This window comes from Taeniopygia guttata, chromosome 3 (assembly GCF_048771995.1).
Source record: "Taeniopygia guttata chromosome 3, bTaeGut7.mat, whole genome shotgun sequence".
NCBI classification, from domain to species: domain Eukaryota; kingdom Metazoa; phylum Chordata; class Aves; order Passeriformes; family Estrildidae; genus Taeniopygia; species Taeniopygia guttata.
The window spans coordinates 103,981,081-104,000,895 of record NC_133027.1 but is presented as its reverse complement, the minus strand read 5'-3'; the positions used below and the strand labels follow the sequence as shown (position 1 = coordinate 104,000,895).

At 42.3% G+C, this 19,815-nt stretch overlaps 1 protein-coding gene across 2 annotated transcripts in view; it reads right to left on the bottom strand.

Annotated features, from left to right (window-relative positions):
- SMYD2 (SET and MYND domain containing 2) overlaps positions 1-18,764 on the bottom strand; it is a 29,404-nt gene extending 10,640 nt beyond the window's left edge. The window contains exons 1-6 of one of the 2 annotated variants that reach the window (XM_002191428.7): positions 18,459-18,764; positions 15,739-15,802; positions 8,884-8,994; positions 7,084-7,144; positions 4,514-4,638; positions 820-887 (exon numbers count right to left, since the gene is read on the bottom strand). In XM_002191428.7, the coding sequence (XP_002191464.1) occupies positions 820-887; positions 4,514-4,638; positions 7,084-7,144; positions 8,884-8,994; positions 15,739-15,802; positions 18,459-18,640 (611 nt within the window). In that variant the 5' untranslated portion in view covers positions 18,641-18,764. Of the gene's footprint in view, positions 1-819; positions 888-4,513; positions 4,639-7,083; positions 7,145-8,883; positions 8,995-10,923; positions 11,049-15,738; positions 15,803-18,458 lie in introns of those variants that run through there. The other variant, XM_030269114.4, reaches the window with a different exon arrangement.
- Between the last annotated feature and the right edge of the window lie 1,051 nt (positions 18,765-19,815).

Here is a 19,815-nt window from a genome sequence, read left to right as displayed (position 1 = left end):
AATCTCTGAAGCAAGGACTAGCTACTACTGCTTGTCTGCAGCACTTGGCAAAATCACATCCAGCTTTGAGTGGGCATCCATAAGTTTCAGGTTACTTTGACACAGATAAGCTATGAGTAATCCAAGCCTCACCAGGAAGTCAAACTAAGCCTCAGTGCTAATACCTTCATACAGGCTGTGCAAAGATCAGGGACAGAAAATACCCTCCTCTGCTACAATATTAAATGGGAAGGACAGATTTAAAAATGCAAGAAATGTTTCTTGGCCCTAAAGAAAGCTGCAGGCCCCCATTCATGAACTGCAGTTAACACTTAACATCTGTAGTTTATTTGTAAAGCTAAGATGCTTGTATATAATTTTTTTTCCACTGTCATGGCAAGAAGGCTCAAAGAAGCTATGAAAGGGATTTTCTATTTGCCAAGGAACAAGGGTAGAAATTATATTGTTCAGAGAGCACCAGGGGAAGGATTATACCCAGCCAAAACAGAAAGTTGTGAAAAGAGCAAGTCACCTGCAATCCTTTTCATTTGGCTTTGATCATTACTTGATGTCCTTGTCCAGAACCTGCTACCCAAATAAGTGTTCTTTACCAACCTGAAATCTAAGTTCACAATCTAAGTTTCAAAACAAATTACATGCGCAATTTTACCAAAATTACTGGATTTTTAAGATAAACTGCTGCAAATAACTTGCCACATTTCATTTGCCAATTAAAGATATTTAAAACAAGATAAATTAATTATTTTGGTAGATATCTATTTCCTCTATTTGTTTCTAAATAAGTTATTCTTATCTTTTTAAATATTAAAATCAACCTACTCAGGAAATATAGCTGATCCCAAATGAGAGAGTTCTTCATCTTCAATTGTGAAGCCATTACAGTTAACCTAAGAAAAAAAAGAAAGGTGCTGGATGAGTTTCTGGTCAGCTGAGTACTCTTCATGTATTCACATATCACTTTCTCATACATCAAACACAATTGCAGAAATTTGCTTACAACTTTTCATCCATCTCTCCAGGACTCACAGGGAGCTCCATGACATCTTAACAGGTGAAGTGAGGACAAAGTCCCACTCCAAAGTAATGCACAGGATGCTAAAAAACTGACGGTCCAACACTTGCACCTGCTCAGGACACATCTAGTGAATTGCAACCAAGAGAAGCAGGGCTCAAAAACAGCACACAAAACCTCGGCCCAGCATGGGGCAAGGAGATTTCATTGGGCCATAACAAGGAAAGGGCCAAAGCAGAGCTACACATGCAAGGAGAATGTAGGAAAGAAGGGCAGCAAACTCAGCCAGGCTGGGGCACTGCAGAGCCTGGATGGAGCATATGTCACACTGACCTGCCACAATGGCACCTGTCACCAAAGACTAAAGTACATGTGAAAACAACAACAGCACTGAGAAAGACTTGAACCTCATAAAGACATAGAATAGGAGGGGACAGAAAAAGGACAGAGTATGAGAGGAAGTGTATTCCTAATTTAAACAGACACAGGATCAAAAGAACATGTTCACAAAACTCTCTTATAGAATAGATTCAAGCAGGTTTTAAAACCTTCTCACTTTTGTTCTCAACCAAGTCAAAGGAATCTTACAGAAGTGTCAGCTTTTTTCATGTGGTTTGTATGACTTTAAGTGGCCAAAATGCACCTCAGTCAAGTACTTCATTCTACTTCCACTTCAAATCCCACACACACCGACACAAAGAGAACCCTCTCTGCATTCACCATTATGTCCCTACACGCATGAAAAAAGCACCAGTAACACACTAAAACAACTACTCACTAAAACAACATGGCCAAGCACAGTTACAGCTAGAAAGGGCACAGGAACAGTCAATCAAGTATAGTGCAACATTTGTTTTGGAAAGGGTAAGAGCTGACAACAAGTACTACCAACAGCAATCACAGAACCATTAAATAGTTTGGGTTGGAAAGGACTGTAAAGATCAAGTTCCAGTCTTTTCCTGTTCTCCAATTCTCAGAGGCAGGGACACCTTCCAGTAGACCAGGTTGCTCACCAAGCAAAGTGATATGCCCCATAAGCTGGAATGCAGCCTGGACTGGCTTTTAGAAGTACACAAATACCCAAAGCCACTCCTCAGGTATGAACTGTTCAGGGTGAATCCACAATTAAGACAAGTATCCTGATTCACTCATCAGTATCTCTGCTATCTTTGCTCAATCTTTATCCTGTTATTTTTAGCAATATAGCACCAAAGGTTCCCAGTGCGCTGGCCAATGCAAGGGCATACCTGAACCAAAACCAAAAAATAATTGCTGAATGCAAAAACAATAGACGGGAAAGATAATATCAACAGCAAGTAAGAACATAAGGCTACAAAAGGCTGATAAAGAACAGCTTGATGATTCTGAACCACAGGGAAATATTTAAAAATATGTAGTGAGTTATCATCAACTGCCCTCCACTAAACCAGAAACAACACACTTCATGAAAGTATCATATTAGAAATGACACAAGAGGAGGGATTAGAAGGGATGAGATATCACTGGTTTCACCAGATGAATGCATGACTAAAAACAGGTAAAGTGGGGAGAGTGAAGAGACAACAGCAGCAAAACTGGAGTTCAAGGTGTTCCCAATGGCAGAAAAGAGAATGTGCAAAGGGAGGCACAAAATGCAAAGTCTTCAAGGAAAGGGTGAGATGCTGGAACTTGAGGCAAGTGAGAAACTGTTTGAAAAATATGACAAGGTGAGGCTGAGGAAAAAAAACTCCAGCCTCAAGAGCTATATTCAATGGGGACAAAAGTGAGTAGAATGATGCCAACAGCTGAAGAGGAGAGCAGTGAAAGGCAAGGACTTTGGACAAAAGGGCCCTATTCCACCCAAAAGGATGAGTTACACTTTAGCAATGTTCACTAAAAGTAATGAGAAGGAGTCAGAGGTGTTCAAGTCCCAGTGACTGCCCTGAACCACAGGGAGCAACAATGGGGAATGGCGAAGCAAAATAGACCACATAAGGTCAGAGTAAGTGTTGAAGGAAAACAAAGAAGCGGCAGCATATCAACACTACTGGTTCTAGGTCAAGTTAACTAATTATTAGGAAATATGTTTGCACAGCTCAGGTACAAGCATACCTCCCATTCTTCTGGAAAGATTTATCCTGGGACTAACACCTCAGAAGGTTGCATCCTGTAAAACACTTCTGAGAAGCATCCAGATGACTTCTGGAGATTTTAGTTCAAAAAATTCTAATGTCCACAGTGGCAGAGAGCTACCTGATTATCAGGATGAGCTTAAAGTAACACCTATGGGTGACATCCATAGAGGTGACTGGATGGAATATGAGATCTGGGAGCCAGCAGCTCACAGAAGTCAGTTAAAGTACCACAATCTGGTGGAGCTGCTCTTAGACAGGACATGAAACAAAACTTATTATAGCCAAAATAATGAAATCTTTGGGGTATTCTGGCTACATTCTAACAAAAATATTCAGAAATAGCACAAGAAACTGGTTGTACTAACATCTTCAAAGTATCCCTCTGACAAACATAAATTTTAAAGTTTTCAAAAGAGAAAAAAACTCTTGCCATTGAAAGGAAGTGTGCAATTAGAAACAACACAAGGGATGATAAGCAGATGCTAAACATCCTAAAGAATCATTCCCCTACAGAATAAGAGTATCTCTGTAGTAAGGAAATAGTAACTGTGCCTCCTTGTTGGTAGACACCCAGCTCTGCCAAAGAGGATATTTCCATCTCAGCTTTCATCACAGAAGTGCATCATTTGCCTCCATCTCAAGATATTATTTTACTCAGAAACCTAAGTACAAAAGTAGCTCATATTGAAGCAAAAGAGGGAAAAGAAGAAAATGGATCTTTCAGTATTCCACTGGTGTATTATTCCATCCACTACAATACATCCAATTCAGATGCATATGAAAAGTAGGTGAGAAAAAAGAAGTGACATATCAGAAGTTATCTAACAAGACATTCTGTCTTTCCTTCATCTCTCCAGATGGCCAAACCACCTGACTACATTTAAAAGCCATTCACCAGATAAAAGTTTTAGGCTGCGCTTTCTGCTGCTCTTTCTACGTCTCTGAAGTTTACTCCCTGTGAAGGTCAAACACAATGATGACCTGCCCAGCAAGGATTTCCACAAGTTTGAAGCCTGAATGAAGGATTTGCCTCTGCAGGGTCTCAGGCCAGCAGCCTTCCATGTTAGTTCAACAACAGCCACACAATGTTTGGCCCACAAGAAGCTTAACTTTGACAGGGTTTATTAAAGGCTGTTTCCCCTTTTCTTCAGTGTTTGAGAAGCACCTCATGGAAAGTCTGCAGACAAGAGCCTCTCCCCTCAGGATGGAAGTGGGGCACATCCAGCCATTACTGTTCAGTGAAGCACATCTCCATCAAGTATAGCCATCTGTCCCTAAGATAAGCAAAGAGCTACCATTTCCACTGCCATTAACATTCTCCCCTTTCAGAAAGGCTAAACTCCTACAGCACCATCCACCTAAGCAGGCTGTGTTCTAGCCAACTTACTTGTGCAAAGAGAACTACAAGGGCAGCATTGTCAGGGTAGTCCAAGTGCTTTGAGTAAAAGTGATGAAGAGCAGCAATGTCGTTCTGAATCAGCTCTCTCTTTTCATTGTCTAGTTTGTCAAGGTCTGTGGACAAAAAATACATTTCATTTCAGTAACAGGAAACCCCATCCAGGTAGCCTTAGGTTAGAAGAAGCCCAGATTTTAACAGAAACCCCTGAGGGACAAGCCACTTGGAAGTACTGCAAGAAGTGCCTCTTTTCCACACATACAACGTTGCCTCTGCTAAAGCCACACGTGAGCTACAAGAACATAAAATCACAGAATCACAAGGCTGGAAGAGACCTTCAAGATCACCGAGTCCAGCACATGCCCAACATGAAGGGTTAAAAAGCATTTTCTGACATCTTTAGGTCAGCAGATAATTGGACACAGACTACTTTCTTGGGAGAAAGGTTGTAGTCTCTAAAGCACACTAGTGAACTCCAGCAAACAGCCCAGCAGCCCTGGATCTCTGGAAGCCTTTTAGCTGGGGATAGCTGTCCTCAGCTGTCTGACACGACCTTCCCAGCCACATGGTCCCACCCACTGTGGCATGAGCCAACACTGAACATCACCCACTTTCTCATACTGACCTGTTCCTTAGCAGCACAAAGCAGCCCAAACTGCTGCTAAGGCTGCTTATCCCTGCTGTTTTTAAAATATGTGGTCTTTCCTAGCACAGAAGCCCCAGCTATTTGTGGCCACCCATGACAGGGATCCAGCAACAACACTGGGGCTGGCTACAGGAGTTTGCTTTGCAGCAAGAGGAGGAGAACATGAGGGTGCCCAGGAATACAATCCACCAGACCTATTGCAGGCACCTGCTCAGGCACAGGTAGCAAACAGTGCCTGAAAGTGCCCACATCTCCATGGGCTGGGGGGTGACCACCAACAGAGATGTTCTCAGATATCTGTTAATAGGAGACAGCAGGAATATCAGTGGAAATGTCTTGGCACACCTGCCAACTGTATTCCATTATGGGTTTCTCCAGAGATTTACCCTCAGGACCATGACAAGTTCTAGCCAAAGCCATGGCCACTGAGCTTTTCCCTACCTGGTCCATGCAGAGTAAGATAGATGATCCACCATATGCTCCTGATCCCCTCTCTCTACTCTCAAAAGCAGAATTTTTTGGAAGTTTTTTCCTAATCCACTCTATCACAGTGGCAGTGTTACTAGTTCTCTCCTGCTCTCTCCAACTCAAAATAATAATGGAGAGAAAAGGCTGCACAACAATCAGAGAAGAAGGAAATTATTTGTAAGAGCAGATGTGAATGCTGGGCGAGTCACAAAAAACACCAAGGAAAATGAAATGGGAGCATTTGATGAGAATGAAGACCAATCAGAAATAAGAAATTCTGAACTTCCAGCTGACAGCCAGGTGCCTTTTCCTATCCTGTGAGTGGTGTTGCAAAGCATAAGACAACTGATAAAGGTGTGCTAAGCAGTGAGGTGAGTCAAAAAGCAGCAGGAACAGGGGTGCTTGCTAACAAAACAAAGGCTTCTAGAGGACAAATGGGACACTGCAACAGAAAAAAACATTTCAGTCTTTTATCTCTCAAATTAATAAAATATTGGCTACAATGCAGAAGAATACACAGAAACTTACCCATTCTCCTCAAACTCAATCCTGCCACCTTACCTGTAGAACTATCCTTGCCACAGGCAAAGTTAAATGTTGGCATTTTTTCCCCTTGTTCCCCCAGTTGTCCCAAAAGCAATGACAGGAGCTTTTGTTCAGGAAGCAAATAAGACTACTGTGCTTGGTTACTCTGCTACTCCAGTCCTAGCAATGAGTACATTTATTAAGCATTTTGTAAAAGGTTTTGGAAGCCATCAGAGTGAGTAATGTGAATATACAACCCATTGCCTCTGTGTATATTATGCTCAGCACCAAGAAAGAAAACAACAGACTGGTGAAAACTGTGCCAGGATGGGTACTAATGGTCAGTTTTTAACTCGGCCCGACTGGACGTAAACAGCAGCTTTCCATTTAAAAGCAAGCCATTGCCTTATCTCCTTCTTTAGATTATTTTAGAGCATTTAGGACATGGAATCATATATAACATGTCAGATTTGACTGGCAGTGACAGATACTGAAGCACAGTCCAGAGGGTTCTGCAATTAGCCCCTTAGTCACTGTCACCATCAAGCAACTCTGCTGTCTCTGATTTTATGCCTCCTGGTAACAAATACCAGCTATTTTAATTTTGCAACATTACAATTCTCAAAAGACACTAGAATACCAGAGAACCAAGAGATGGATGTATGCTACATAATTAACTCTGTCTAGGTATTCACCCTTGTTTCACAGCTCCCACAAACAGCCAAGAAAAAAAAAAAAAAAAAAGAAAGAAGAGCACTGCACTTTCAAAAAAATGAGGAACTACAATTCTCTTTGTTTACTCCTTTCCTCCAGCAGAAGCAGGATGTTCTGAAAGGTGTTGATGGAGGGGAGCCATGGGGAAACAAATCATTAATATAGTGAAGTCAAAACCTCTGTTTACCTGCAAGCCTTTTTTACTTACGTGATTCAAATTCTTTTACAGCAAGCAGCTTCTCTGACTGTGTTCTTTCAGGGTGAGTTTTCTAACAACAAGGGAAAAAAAAATTTAATGTTTCACTTCAGCAGCTTTGTGTACTCATTCAGAATTTGGGAATTCCTACCTGCAAGACAAACCCAAATCCACAGTCTATGGAACTAATAAGAGTGGATGAACACCAATGAGTTAAATTGACTGCCCTAACTAAAGGCATAGAAATATCTTCTCCACATCAAATTAGGCAGCCAAAGATGAACTCCTCTCAAATTTATATACATAAACTGAACAGTATTTTAAATATGTCATTTGCTTTGTTCTAGACACCCAGAAAGCTGCTAACAATAGCAAGCAGGCAGAAGACAGGCTTTGCTTTGAGGAAAGTGAATAAACTGACTGTTGACAGAGTTCAAAAGCAATGCTCCACTGTTGGCCTAAGGCCACTTCTTTGTGATCTTGGCCATTAAATATGGCTTTGCAGGTGGCCCAGCAGCTGAGGTTCAGGGACTGTGGTTTGCATATTTAGCTTTCATATGACATGTAGGGTTCTCCCCCCTCCCTGTAAGCGATAAAAGCAGAAATTTTCTCCAACGACTTTTTTTCATTAAACATTCGATTTTGTTTGTGGATCACCCCCAAAAGGCGCTTTAATTAAGTCACACACATGTACATTCATGCACACACATCTACACACACAGCAAGGATGCAGCTACCTCCCCAGCAGGCCACCAAAATCCTCCCTACATACAGTATCCAGGTTTCCCTTGTCACATAAGCAGACCTCAAGCACAAAAATTTGCTTCAAAGAGCATTTATTTTTGCAGAGAGAGTTTAGAGCTCTATGAAGATACACAGCACAATAACCTTGAAACTCATGGATCCCATTCCCTCCCTGTAAGTACTTGTGTTATCCTCAGTATCCATATAGTTAAGGAACACTGAAATGGAGGTCGACATTACAATCTTCTTTCCTTACTCACAATACTCTTTTTTTCAAACACCAAGGGTCTATCTCAAACTCTGGTTTTCACCAGCTAACTCATAATCATAAATGTTTATACCTAATACCTCAGAGGTGTTTTGACTCACAAATGTACTGGGAGTTATATGCTACACAATGCTATGCAACCATAGCTGAAAAATACTACAACAGACAACTGCTTAATAAAGGTATGAGTGCATGCAGCCAGATAACTCCAGAAGCATTCCTTGGAATTAAACTCAAACACCAAATCCTATTCTTCTTTCTCTTAATTAGTGTGGTCTTGGTGCTTGCCCACACGTGTAACCAAGAGCTCAAGTGTACCAGAACAGAGGCTGAAACACCAATGTGAAACCATCAGTAAAGATCTCCAGGCTCTGTTCAGCAGTACCTTGGTCACAGGTTACAGCTGAAGACCTCACTAACTTTTCACTAGCTTCCTGCAACAGTCTCCAGCTGGACCATGCTGGCCCTGGTCCTTTAAAAAACAAGGTGACGCTCACTAAATCGGAACAAAAGCTTGAGTCAGATTTAAGGGGTACAGCTATCCTGCTTTTTTTCAAACAAATTCACAAGAGATGAGCTGAGGTCAGAACATCTTCATTTACTCAATGGAAAAAAAGTATTAAATGACAAAGAAGCAAACAGACAACATGATTTATAAATCACCAGTTCTTATTGCTCAGATCAAGCACGTGAGGATGTAGTAGGTCTGAGCTTGATGACTTTAGTCTCAATTTTTATTTCCCTGCCTTCCCTAACACCAGAACACGAGCAAATCTCCCAAGCCTCGCCTTTTTGCTCACCTGTTTGGCAAGGATCCTTGCTGTTAGCCTCACAGTCTCTGAGGGATGCCAGTTCTGCCCAAAAGTGCACATGGAGGCACATTCCAGTTTGTGCATTGGCCAGTCTTCCTTCTGAAAACAGAGAAAAAAAAATTTAAAACTGCCATGGAGACAAACTTACGAAAAAGGGGATGAAGCAAGTCCTGCCAGATCCTAGACGTCAAGTGAAATGTGTTTCCTTTAAAAAATAAGGTGACGCTCACTAAATTGGAACAAAAGCTTGAGTCAGATTTAAGGGGTACAGCTATCCTGCTTTTTTTCAAACAAATTCACAAGGGATGAGCTGAGGTCAGAACATCTTCATTTACTCAACGGAAAAAAAGTATTAAATGACAAAGAAACAAACAGACAACATGATTTATAAATCACCAGTTCTTATTGTTCAGATCAAGCATGTGAGGATGTAGTAGGTCTGAGCTTGATGACTTCATTGGGTTCATTTCCATTTAATACTTTGGCCCCTCATTATGAGGTGACCCTGGTGAAATCAGGAGTAATGTGTCTGAAGTCAATGGATTCACAATCACTAAGAATCATTTGACTGTAAGGTCAAACACAAACATTCTGATGGAATTATCAGAATTTTTTCCCTAAATGTTGAAGAATGAAAGTACAGATAGACAATGAAAAAACACTGATACAGACAAACATTTTAGTAAAATGTATAGAATATACTTTAGGTAATGTATAGCATATTCCTAGCTCAACAGACAGTAACAATATACAGGAGTGATGGCACAAGGCACTCACTGGCTTTTGTCACTCTACAAGTTTCACCCAGGGCCACAGAATGTTCCAAACAATAGCACAGAATCACATATTAACAACCTGCACTAGCAGAGACTGTCCTCAGACTGGATTACATTTACTTGTATTAATTCATTTAAACATGGAAATATTCAAGCAATGCACAGTTATTTATTGCTATATCTCATCCCAAACACACGTTTATAGTACTATGTTAGAACAGACCTATAGTGTTCTGTCTGCTTAGGGAGCATCAAATTTTGCTTTCATAACAGATTCAAACTGGTGGAAAACACTAGCAGAGAAAAAAAAAAAAACTCACAACAAATCCCACAAATCTGTAAGTGAAAACTTGAAAATCTTTTAGCACCTTCCAGAATGTTCTTAAATCCCATTATTGTGATTCACTCAGTATGGAAGACACTGTGTTGGCCAATTCACCTCCAAATTTAGAAATAATTTTAAAAACCCACCAATATAGCCCATCACAGTGACTGAGTGGCACAGAAGGAACAATTTCCCTCAGCTGCCTAACCACTAAAGGCAAGAGCTGTTTGAAACACCAGGGAGACACACTGGAGGCTGTCTGAAGCATCTACACAGGACTGGAAGATATGATACAGGACTTCTGGGAGATGGATTCTTTGTGGGAACGACATCGAGCACCCCAAAGCCAGAAACAGTCAGGGGACGCAGGACCCTCAGTGCCTCTTGCTGGTCAGCTTATTTACAGGTTTTGCAGATCAAAACAAAAGGCAAGATTACTAATTTCAGAGTTACTACACCAAAATTTCTTCCACTGAAAACAAGTCTCCTGGGCACAGACAGCTTTAGGAGGTTATTTTATTAGGAAAAGAAAGGTCAACACCTGCTCCAGCCTTGGGTAGGATTTGAAGCAGTGCAACACTGCAAGGGTATTCAAGCCCTCACAATGTCAACTTTGCTGTCCTTGATATCTCAGTATGGTACTTCCAAAAAAACCTACATACAGGCTGCTTGAAATATTCAGTGTAAATATTCTAAGAGGATGTGGCAATACAGACCAGAACCAAAATAGTATATTACACCGTAATCATGTCATGTGAAATTACACTCTCAACTCTCCTACAGCTGTCACACTACAAAATGCATCCCCAGAGAGACCCATTTCCTATGTATGCCCCAAAACCTTTTCTGGAAAATTCCTGACAGCCTTTGCTTAGGAATCTACAGGCTAAAGGTTAAAAAGAGACAGAGGGAAATCTCATCTCTCACCTCTTCTTGCTTACTCAGGACAGCCACTAACTTTAGCGTGATTGTTCAAAAAGTGAAGGCACTGAACCTGAAGCTTTGCAGGACTCTCATCCATACACACTCATTAAATAAACAGGAGAAATTACCTGATAAAACAAAAAATCAAAATGCAAAATCACGTGTCTGTCTCTAAGCAGTGTTTTTTTAAGAAAAATCCATTTGTCCTTTTATTCTTTACACATCGTTAATTAAAATCTTTCCCCAGGCAGAATCATACTGAGTTATATGAACTGGTAGGGAGGTTAAAGGGACAAGATACGGCTGAATTGTGCAAAATGAGATAAAAGCCTGAAACACCACAAAAAAAAAAAAGAGAGTTCTGATGGCTGAGTAATATCTGGGATAGAAACACCATGACAGCAGCTTTCCCTGCGATCACAGCAGGACTGTATTTTGCATTCTTTTCCACATTTTCCTCCAGGTAGTTTGAATTATAACAAGTAGCATTGTTCTAGCTGAATCCCTAATGCTACATTAATGATATTTTCTTCCTATTTTCATTACATCCACAATATTTTTCCCTTCATTTAGGAGTGACAACATTTTTGGAAGGGAAGTTCTTTAAAGCTTATGCCTTTTACATCAAAGCATGGGAACACTCCTCTTCACCAAATTCTTCAAAAAATATTCTGCCATCCAGGACTGCTGGATTGATTCCCAGAACACTGTCTTATACCTCACTGTAGGAGAAAAACAACAAGTGACAAAATATTAAAAAAAAAATAAAACTCATGTCCAAACAAATGTTCTTATACCTCCTTTTTCATATGGACTTTTTCAATACTAAATAAAAACTCTGTTCTATTTCACTCAGTTGAAAAGAAACACACATAATACCAGAGAGAAATTACGGGCAAGCCAGTGCAGGGGTTAAACTCATTCCTTCAAAATATTAAGGCCCAATTGTGATCAAATGGCATCCAAATCCTTCACTGAATTTCAGTGAGGCAACTTCTGATCTCTGATATTAACTGGTAAAGTTCTCTGATGCAGCCTTTCAACAAGCAGTGAAGCTACGTAGAAGTTTTATATATCTTCACAGCCATCCTTCCCTATCATCATTTACCAAACGCTGGGCTATGGAAGGTATTTGGCTTTCATGGGTTAACATTTAACATGTTCACAGAGACGTTTACTGAAGAAAAATACATTGGAAAACTTTTTGTATAGAGGACAGACACCCATTGCAATCTTGCAGTGTCAAACTCCTTTTGTGCAGAATCATTACAGCAAAAATTTTTGCATTTTTTTCTACATCTTAACAGAGAGAAGCAGGCAATTTCTACAAGTTCCCATTTAAAACACACCTGCTTAATGCTAATTACAGGCGTGCAACTACATTTTGAGGCTTACTAGGTGGTCAAAAATACCTGTTTCACTCGCTCCAGCATTGCCAACTACAGCAGCCTTTAATGTGATATGTTAAGAAAAATCCGTAAATGGTTTGTTCAAAATATATTTCAAATGCTGAAAATCACCACAGAAATATCTCCTTCTGCACACTAACTAGCTGATCTCCACTCTCTTTGGGATAAATGATAGCCACGTGTAATAACAGCAAGAGGAGTTCCAGTAGCTGGTTCAAGTTCACCACATAACTGCAACCACATAACTGTCTTAAAACATTTCTCTTTAGGGTGTTTCAGCTAATTTCTAAAGAGAATAAATGAGCACAGGTCTCTTCCTGCTTGACTAAAATTATTGTAAGAAGTCAAGACCCAAACATCTGCAGATGGGGGCTGAAAGCCACTATTATAATAACAGGCCCGTGCTCCAAGGAGGTGAAACTGCAGAGTGGGACGGTGTGAATCTGCTGGAAATCACAATCCCTTTTAAAAGGAGACCTGGATTAGAGCTTGGGAAAAGATACACCCAGCAAACCCAGACTAGATTCATCCCACAAAACACTAAAAGCAGCAAGGACAGTAGTAAAGGCAACAAGGTAGTAAAGGCAACTTCCACTCTTATGTGCCCTGAGTCCACACCTACACAAACATCCAGCTTAATGCAGGCCAAACATGTGGTTATCCATCCCAAAAGCAAAATAAGGGAACAAAATAGGGACATTAAGGAGCTGTGCCAAAGCCTGTGTGTATGCATAGATCCACCCCTCCCCACAATGAGCAAGAATTCCTATGAATTGTGGTGTAGGACATCTTTAATCCCAGTGTGCCTAAGGTGGTAAACGTCTGTCTAACTGCATTGTATTGACTAACAAGGTACTAACCAACATATGAAACCATACCATGCCCTTGTTTGGTGCATACAATATTTAGCTGAACAGAGCAAAAAAATATAGATTTACAGGGAAAAATTAACTTATAAAATAAAAATGAAATTAACAATGCCATGACAGTTCTCAAGTACAGCCCTGGCCTTCTATGACTGTGGCATGATGCCTCACACCCATGCAGGCAAAAGGGACACATTTCCTGTACATTCCAGTGTTACAAATTCAGTATCAAGGCACAGATATCCTTTTTAGCTTTTACAAAGAATTGATGAACTGCTGAAAAGTACCTTTGAACAAGACAGGGATGAAGATGCAATGCAGACTGTCTGTGTAGCACGTACAGTCAATGAAGACTGGTTTCTAGAGAATATTGTGCTTGACGGTAATTGTCAAAGAATCCAATCTCAGCAATGTTCATAAATTTCATCAGACTGACTCAGAAGGGCCCAAAATATGGAAGACAGTGTTTTATCAACTAGGGAATCAAAAGCCATATGTATATCACCAGCAAGAGTGAGGTGCTAGTACCTGTGCACGTCATACTATAGTTTAGACATCAACAAAATCTAAAAAAGGCCTTTATATCTAGAGCATCATACCACACACCAACAGATGGGAAAGATTCTAATTCTCTAACTTATTAGACAGACAAGCTTTTGCTGAGCATCAGCTTTAGCAGATTTAAGGACACTCAATTCGAGCAGTTCAGGTTTTTACTCTAGGAACATGTCCCTCTAGAGAGAGAGAATTGTGACCACCAAAAAAGAAAAATTTTTAAAAAATTAAAAAAAAAAAGAAATACATACACAAAACTTTACCAGGAAAAAAAAAATCAAAGCCTCCTTGTTTGTAAATATAAAAGTATAAACTTTGTCAAGGCTGGAAGTCAGGACACTGAGGGAGGGCCACTTTTGTGATGAAAGCAAAGGACCATGGATGAGAAGAAGTAAGTTCTTCTACTTCCAACATAACATCTACCTGCTATTTTTCCCAGCACAAATCACTAAGCTTCCCTACTTCAGAAAATCTTGCACAGCTGTTTCATAAACCATTGTACATTTTATATAGTAAGAGAAGATACTCACAGTCTCAGATAAAAGCTGCTAAACAGTTGCTTTGTTCAAGGATTTCCTTACCTCATCTAGTTAAAAGCTTGTAAGAAATAACAACACGAGGAAACATTTCTTAGAAATAAGCATTTTTCATGAAAAAATTATAGGCTTTCTCTACACTGTCTTTAAAGCTCATCCAGATTTTTCTCAAGACCCTTAAAGATGCTCATACAGTAAGCTTTCACTTTGGAAAGTCTATGAAGTATTGCAAATTTTGTAAAATATGCATTTCTTTTAAACCTTTTGAGTTTTCCTGGTGCCTCAAAACCAAAAGGCTGCTTGATTCACCAACAACTCACTAGGATTCTGTGGGGAAGCAGGAAGCTGGAGAGGTTATAGAAGGAAACCTGAGGATAGGTCAGGCTTCTTTTGACATTTCTGCAACAGGAAAATAAGAGACATCCTCGAAATCAAAGCAACAGCCACGTCCAAAGTGCCTGGGAACTGAGCAGCATAAACCACGACATCTCTGTCCAGGTAATGACAAGAGGGACTACTTGGCATGGACCCAGGCACCCAACAGCACGTTAACATGTGGGACAAGGTTTGGATTATTTATAGCTAACACACAGCTGCATGCCAGACCTTGGAACCCTCAAATCATTCATAAGCATTGTTCCACACTCTATGCCCAGCACCACAGACCTTCTGTAGCTCACATTATTGAACCAGCAACCCAGCTGAGCTTTTCCACACAGACACTGGATAATTCTTTCCCATGAAGCTGAGGCCTAAAAAGGCTAGATTCTAATATTTATTTTTTTTTAAGATGCTTTTTCTAATTTGAATTAAAAATCAAGTTAAAACTGCATGCAAATGTTTTGGACGTCTTTGATTGCTCTACATTAGTGTGCACTTATATTCTACATCCAGGGGCCTTTAAAAAAGCAAAAAGAATAAAAGTTGCCACAGTGAGTAAGTTAGTGAGAAAGCCTGATAGGTTTCAAATGGTTATGACTGCTATCAGCTGTGGTAGTCTCAATACTCAAAATATTTCAAATATTCAAAAAAAAAATCCTAAAAGAAAAGTCTTTCTCTCTCTCCTAAGATGGCTATTTAGTGATTTGATTTTTTTCCATTAGACACGGGATTTCTTACCAGTTTAGTGAGCTAATGCTAAATTATCTGGTCTGTCCTTTAAGGAAGAAGTAATACAGACATAATTAGTGGGTTGACAGGCAGCTCTAATCAAAGTCTCAGTAGTACCAAGCCCTGAAGCTACTGATCTTGAAAGATTCATGCAGACCTTGTCGAAATCCTGTAATTGTCCAATGCACAACTCTGTGTTCAGTATCTGTGGGATGCTGGAACTGACTAGACTGCTATTAACCATAGCTACAATTAGAACATATCAATTCAACACAAACAAAAATTGAAGTTCTGCAACCCCCACTCTCCCTCCCCCCACCCTCCTAAATTCCAGGACCATACCTGACATTCCACATTGCAGTAAAAGGCCTGTTTGCATCTTCCACACTTGGACAATCCTTCTTTCCTTAAAAAGAAAGCAGAAGTTATTCTTTTCTAGAAACATGAATGAAATAAAACTGTATACTGGATCACTTTTTGCACACAATTTTGCATTTCACAATGGAAATTGTATTAGACTTTCAAAAGAACATTTTTCCAAGCAACTTTCATTATGCAAAAGGACTCTGCTTTCTTTATAAATTGCTGGGTTTGGAAACATGTTACTCTATGGTACTTGACAGCATCATTTTTTGCCACTATATGAAGTATAATGAGTTAAACTTCTTGTGTTTTGCAAACTTTAAAACTGCTCTGTGTACTTGTTCACCAGTATTAACCCTTTGGCTTTGCTGTGACAAGTCTGCTGCTTCTTTGGTTATAGAATGCATGACCTTTGTTGAGTAAATGCCTCCAAAAGCCAAGAAAAAATACTGTGTTATTAAATATACTGTTTGATCTCCTGTCACCTGACATCCCCTTACTGTCCCACCCTGTTTGCCCTGTCATCTGTGTATTCTGAGCAGTCCTAAGGCTCGCACTCTCCTTTTTTATGTTTGTATATACCCCACCAGAGGGAACTGCCACGAGGAAGGTCCTTTTCTTCTTTAAAGTGCATGTGTTGCAACAGATCCCACCAAAAATAGAACATGTGTTACCCAACAAGTGACATTTTGGTATGACAGCAATAGGGATCTCTCAGCAGTATTGAATGCTTTTAAAATGTCTGCACACTCTCCCTGGCGTAAGTAGCAAAAAAAAAAAAAAAAAAAAGAAAATTAAAAAAAAATAGCCTTACACTGAGGTAAGCTCACTGGAGTAAATCAAGGGTGAGGGTCCTCATATGATGTGATAGTGTACAACATTTTGGTGGCCATGGTCATGGTGTTTGGAGACCATAAACCCCAGCAAGTCTGGTGCCCTCTGATTGTATTTGCAAAGCACACAAGGTGCAACATGAGCGAGCCGGGCTAACATCACGGCTCCTCTCGCTGACATTACAACCGCGTATTTAAAGTAACAACCACTATCTCATGCAAATACAATGTTACTGCCTCATTTTGCCCATGCTACCATAAAAGTTTTGACGACGACTTCGCCAAGTTTCCTTGCCACGGCTGGTGGGGCTGCTAGGGCTCTTCGCAAGCTCCAGCAGCGCAGTTTGGAATCTCGTACGTGCTAGTTCAGCGCTAATGCAGCAGTCACAGACACAGAACACATGTCTGAGCACCGGCGGATCGCCTTACATCACCGAGACATCGCTCCTCTTAGTGGCACTTCATCACCCTGGTGTGAAAAGAGTTTCGGATTACCCCACTAGCTGCTGTCCCGCCGCAGCCAGTGCGTTCCTTGATCGCTGTGCTCCTCCAGAGCTCCAGAGGAGAAGACTGCATGGATAACAAGCAGCTGCTCCCGAAGATAACCAAAAGCTATTCCATGAGATAACTATTATCCTTACAGTATTACTCCATATCAGTATGGAAGTATTCCCCAGTCCTTTGGCAGACAAATCTGAATATGACACACAAAACCAGGCACTTCTCTGGCACAAGGAAATTTGTGGTTAGGTACAAGAGCTAACAAAAACCTAAAACAAAATACAACACTTCAATGCAAAACTTACAGGCTGGGAAAAGGCATAAAGGAGATGAGGAAAATCACCTCAGCTGTACCTTTCTGCAAATTAATGGAACTCACTTCAGCACCTTCACTAGGAACTACATTAGGTGTTCATATGCAAAGAGAGTGGTGAATCAAGTGACCAAGTCATAAGTAGATAAAGTAATGAGGAAAGAAAAAGGATGTATGGATAAAAATAGCGAAATTGCATCAGGTGGTTTGGGGATTTTTGGGGGGGGGTTGTTTGTTTTTTGGTTTTTTTGTTTTTCTTTTTCTGAGGCAACTATTAACATTTACTCTGAGTTATAACCAGGTAAGCACTTAATTTCTCAGTAAGCTATCAGAAGCCACAAAAAGTACTACACTTTCTAAAAATATGGTACAGTGTGACGTCCCAGTGTCATATCCGTGCTGAATTTGCTAACCCTAATACCCCTTTTAGTACACCCTGCAGCACTCATATTGAGAGGCATGAGGCAAACACTTGAATACCTCCCCTTCACGCAGGTCAGGAGGCAGCAAACTCGAGCCCCTCGCATCCCTCCAGCACCAAGGAATCCCCAAGCACCAGGAGCAGGCAGCACTCCAGTCCCAGTGTCCCCAGCCATGCGACAAACAAGTTCTTGCACTGCCTGCGCTCCGCCCCAGTAACAGTAATTTGCAGACTAAGGTTTCAGACAGAGGTAATACACAAGTATTTCTGTATTTTTCAATACGGAGATGTATACATTTCATTCATAGCTATTCCATCCGCACTAGGGAATGTGAAGTGTGAATTAGGCGATCGCACACCCTTTCTCCCTTACCACACCTCCATTAAAACCAGCGAACACGAACTTATGACAAAACTAGACGCATCAATGAAACTTCCTGCGGGAGGATGGCTACGCACGTGTCTACGTGACCGCCAGAGCACGGGAAGAGCAGAACTTTTTTTTCCCCCCTTTTCCTTTCTCTTTCGTGAGCTGCTGAGCACGGAAAGCCAGCTGTGACTTTACACCACGCTGCCGCAGCAGGGGGAAAGCTCCGCTCCTGCTGCCGCCCCGCAGCCGCCCGGGCCCTACCTGGCGAAGCAGCCGTCGCAGTGGCTGCCGCGCTCGCTGACGGTCAGCACGGCCACGTAGGCCGGGCAGCTCAGCAGCAGCTCGCCCACGGCGAAGCGCCGCCGCGCCCGCAGCCCCCGGCCCTTGCCGGCGCTGGCGAACCTCTCCAGGCCGCCCAGCTGCGGCGCCGCCTCCGAGCGCATCCCGGCCGCGGGGAGGGCAGGGGAGCCGGCCGGGCTCCGGCGCTGCTCTCGGGAGCCCGGGGCCGCCGCCGCGCCGCCCGCCCGCCGCGGGAAGCGCCTCCTCCGGGCGGCGCGGGCTCCGCCGGCGGCTGCGCACCGGGAGCCGCTGCCCGCCGAGGCCTGCCCGCAGCTCCGAGCCCTGCCCGCAGCTCCGAGCTCCGAGCCCTGAGCCCTGCCCGCAGCTCCGAGCCCTACCCGCGGCTCCGAGCTCCGAGCCCTGCCTGCAGCTCCGAGACCTGCCCGCAGCTCCGAGCCCTGCCCGCAGCTCCGAGCCCCGAGCCCTGCCCGCAGCTCTGAGCCCCGAGCCCTGCCCGCAGCTCCGAGCCCTACCCGCAGCTCCGAGCCCTACCCGCAGCTCCGAGCCCTGCCCGCAGCTCCGAGCCCTGTGCTCTGCCCGCAGCTCCGAGGGGATGCCCAACACGCCATCCTGCGTGCGCTGGAAGCATCCCCCAGACCCAGCCGCATCACGGACAGCGAGGGCACCGGGGCAGGGGCTCTCCCGCTGGCCTCAGAGCCCTCTCGTTAATGTTAGCACTTAGTACAGCTCCCGGTGAAGTCAGTGAAGCGAGTCCCATTCACTTGAAGAAAGGTACAACTGAGGTTTTGCTCTCTTCCTTCACACCAGTGTCTTTTTCCAGCCTCTAAGGTTTGCGTTAAGCTGTTGGTTTTGTTTTTGTTTTGGTCTTTTTTTTTTTACTTACGTGCCTAACCACAAATTTTCTTGTGCCATAGTAAGTGGCTGGTTTTGTTTTATCACATTTAGAAGATTGCTGTCTGCCAAAGGACCAAGAAACACTTCCATCCTCCATTGCTATGCAGTAATATTGTGAAGATCATAGTTATCTCAGGGAATAGCTTTTAAGTATCTTCAGGAGCAGCTGCTTGTTATCCATGCAAGCTTCTCCTTTGGAGCTCTAGAGGAGCACAGTGAGCAAGGAATATACTGACTGCATTAGCAGAATAGTTAGTGGGGTAATCTGAAACTTATTTCACACCAGGGTGATGAAGTGCCGCTGAGAGGAGCAGCAAGGCCTCCCTGATCAAGGCGCCTCTGTCATGAGCAGGTTTGCAGTTCAGGTCACAGGGAGCTCAGGTGTTGTGGCCTCCTGGATAGATAACCAGGGCAGGGAGAGAAG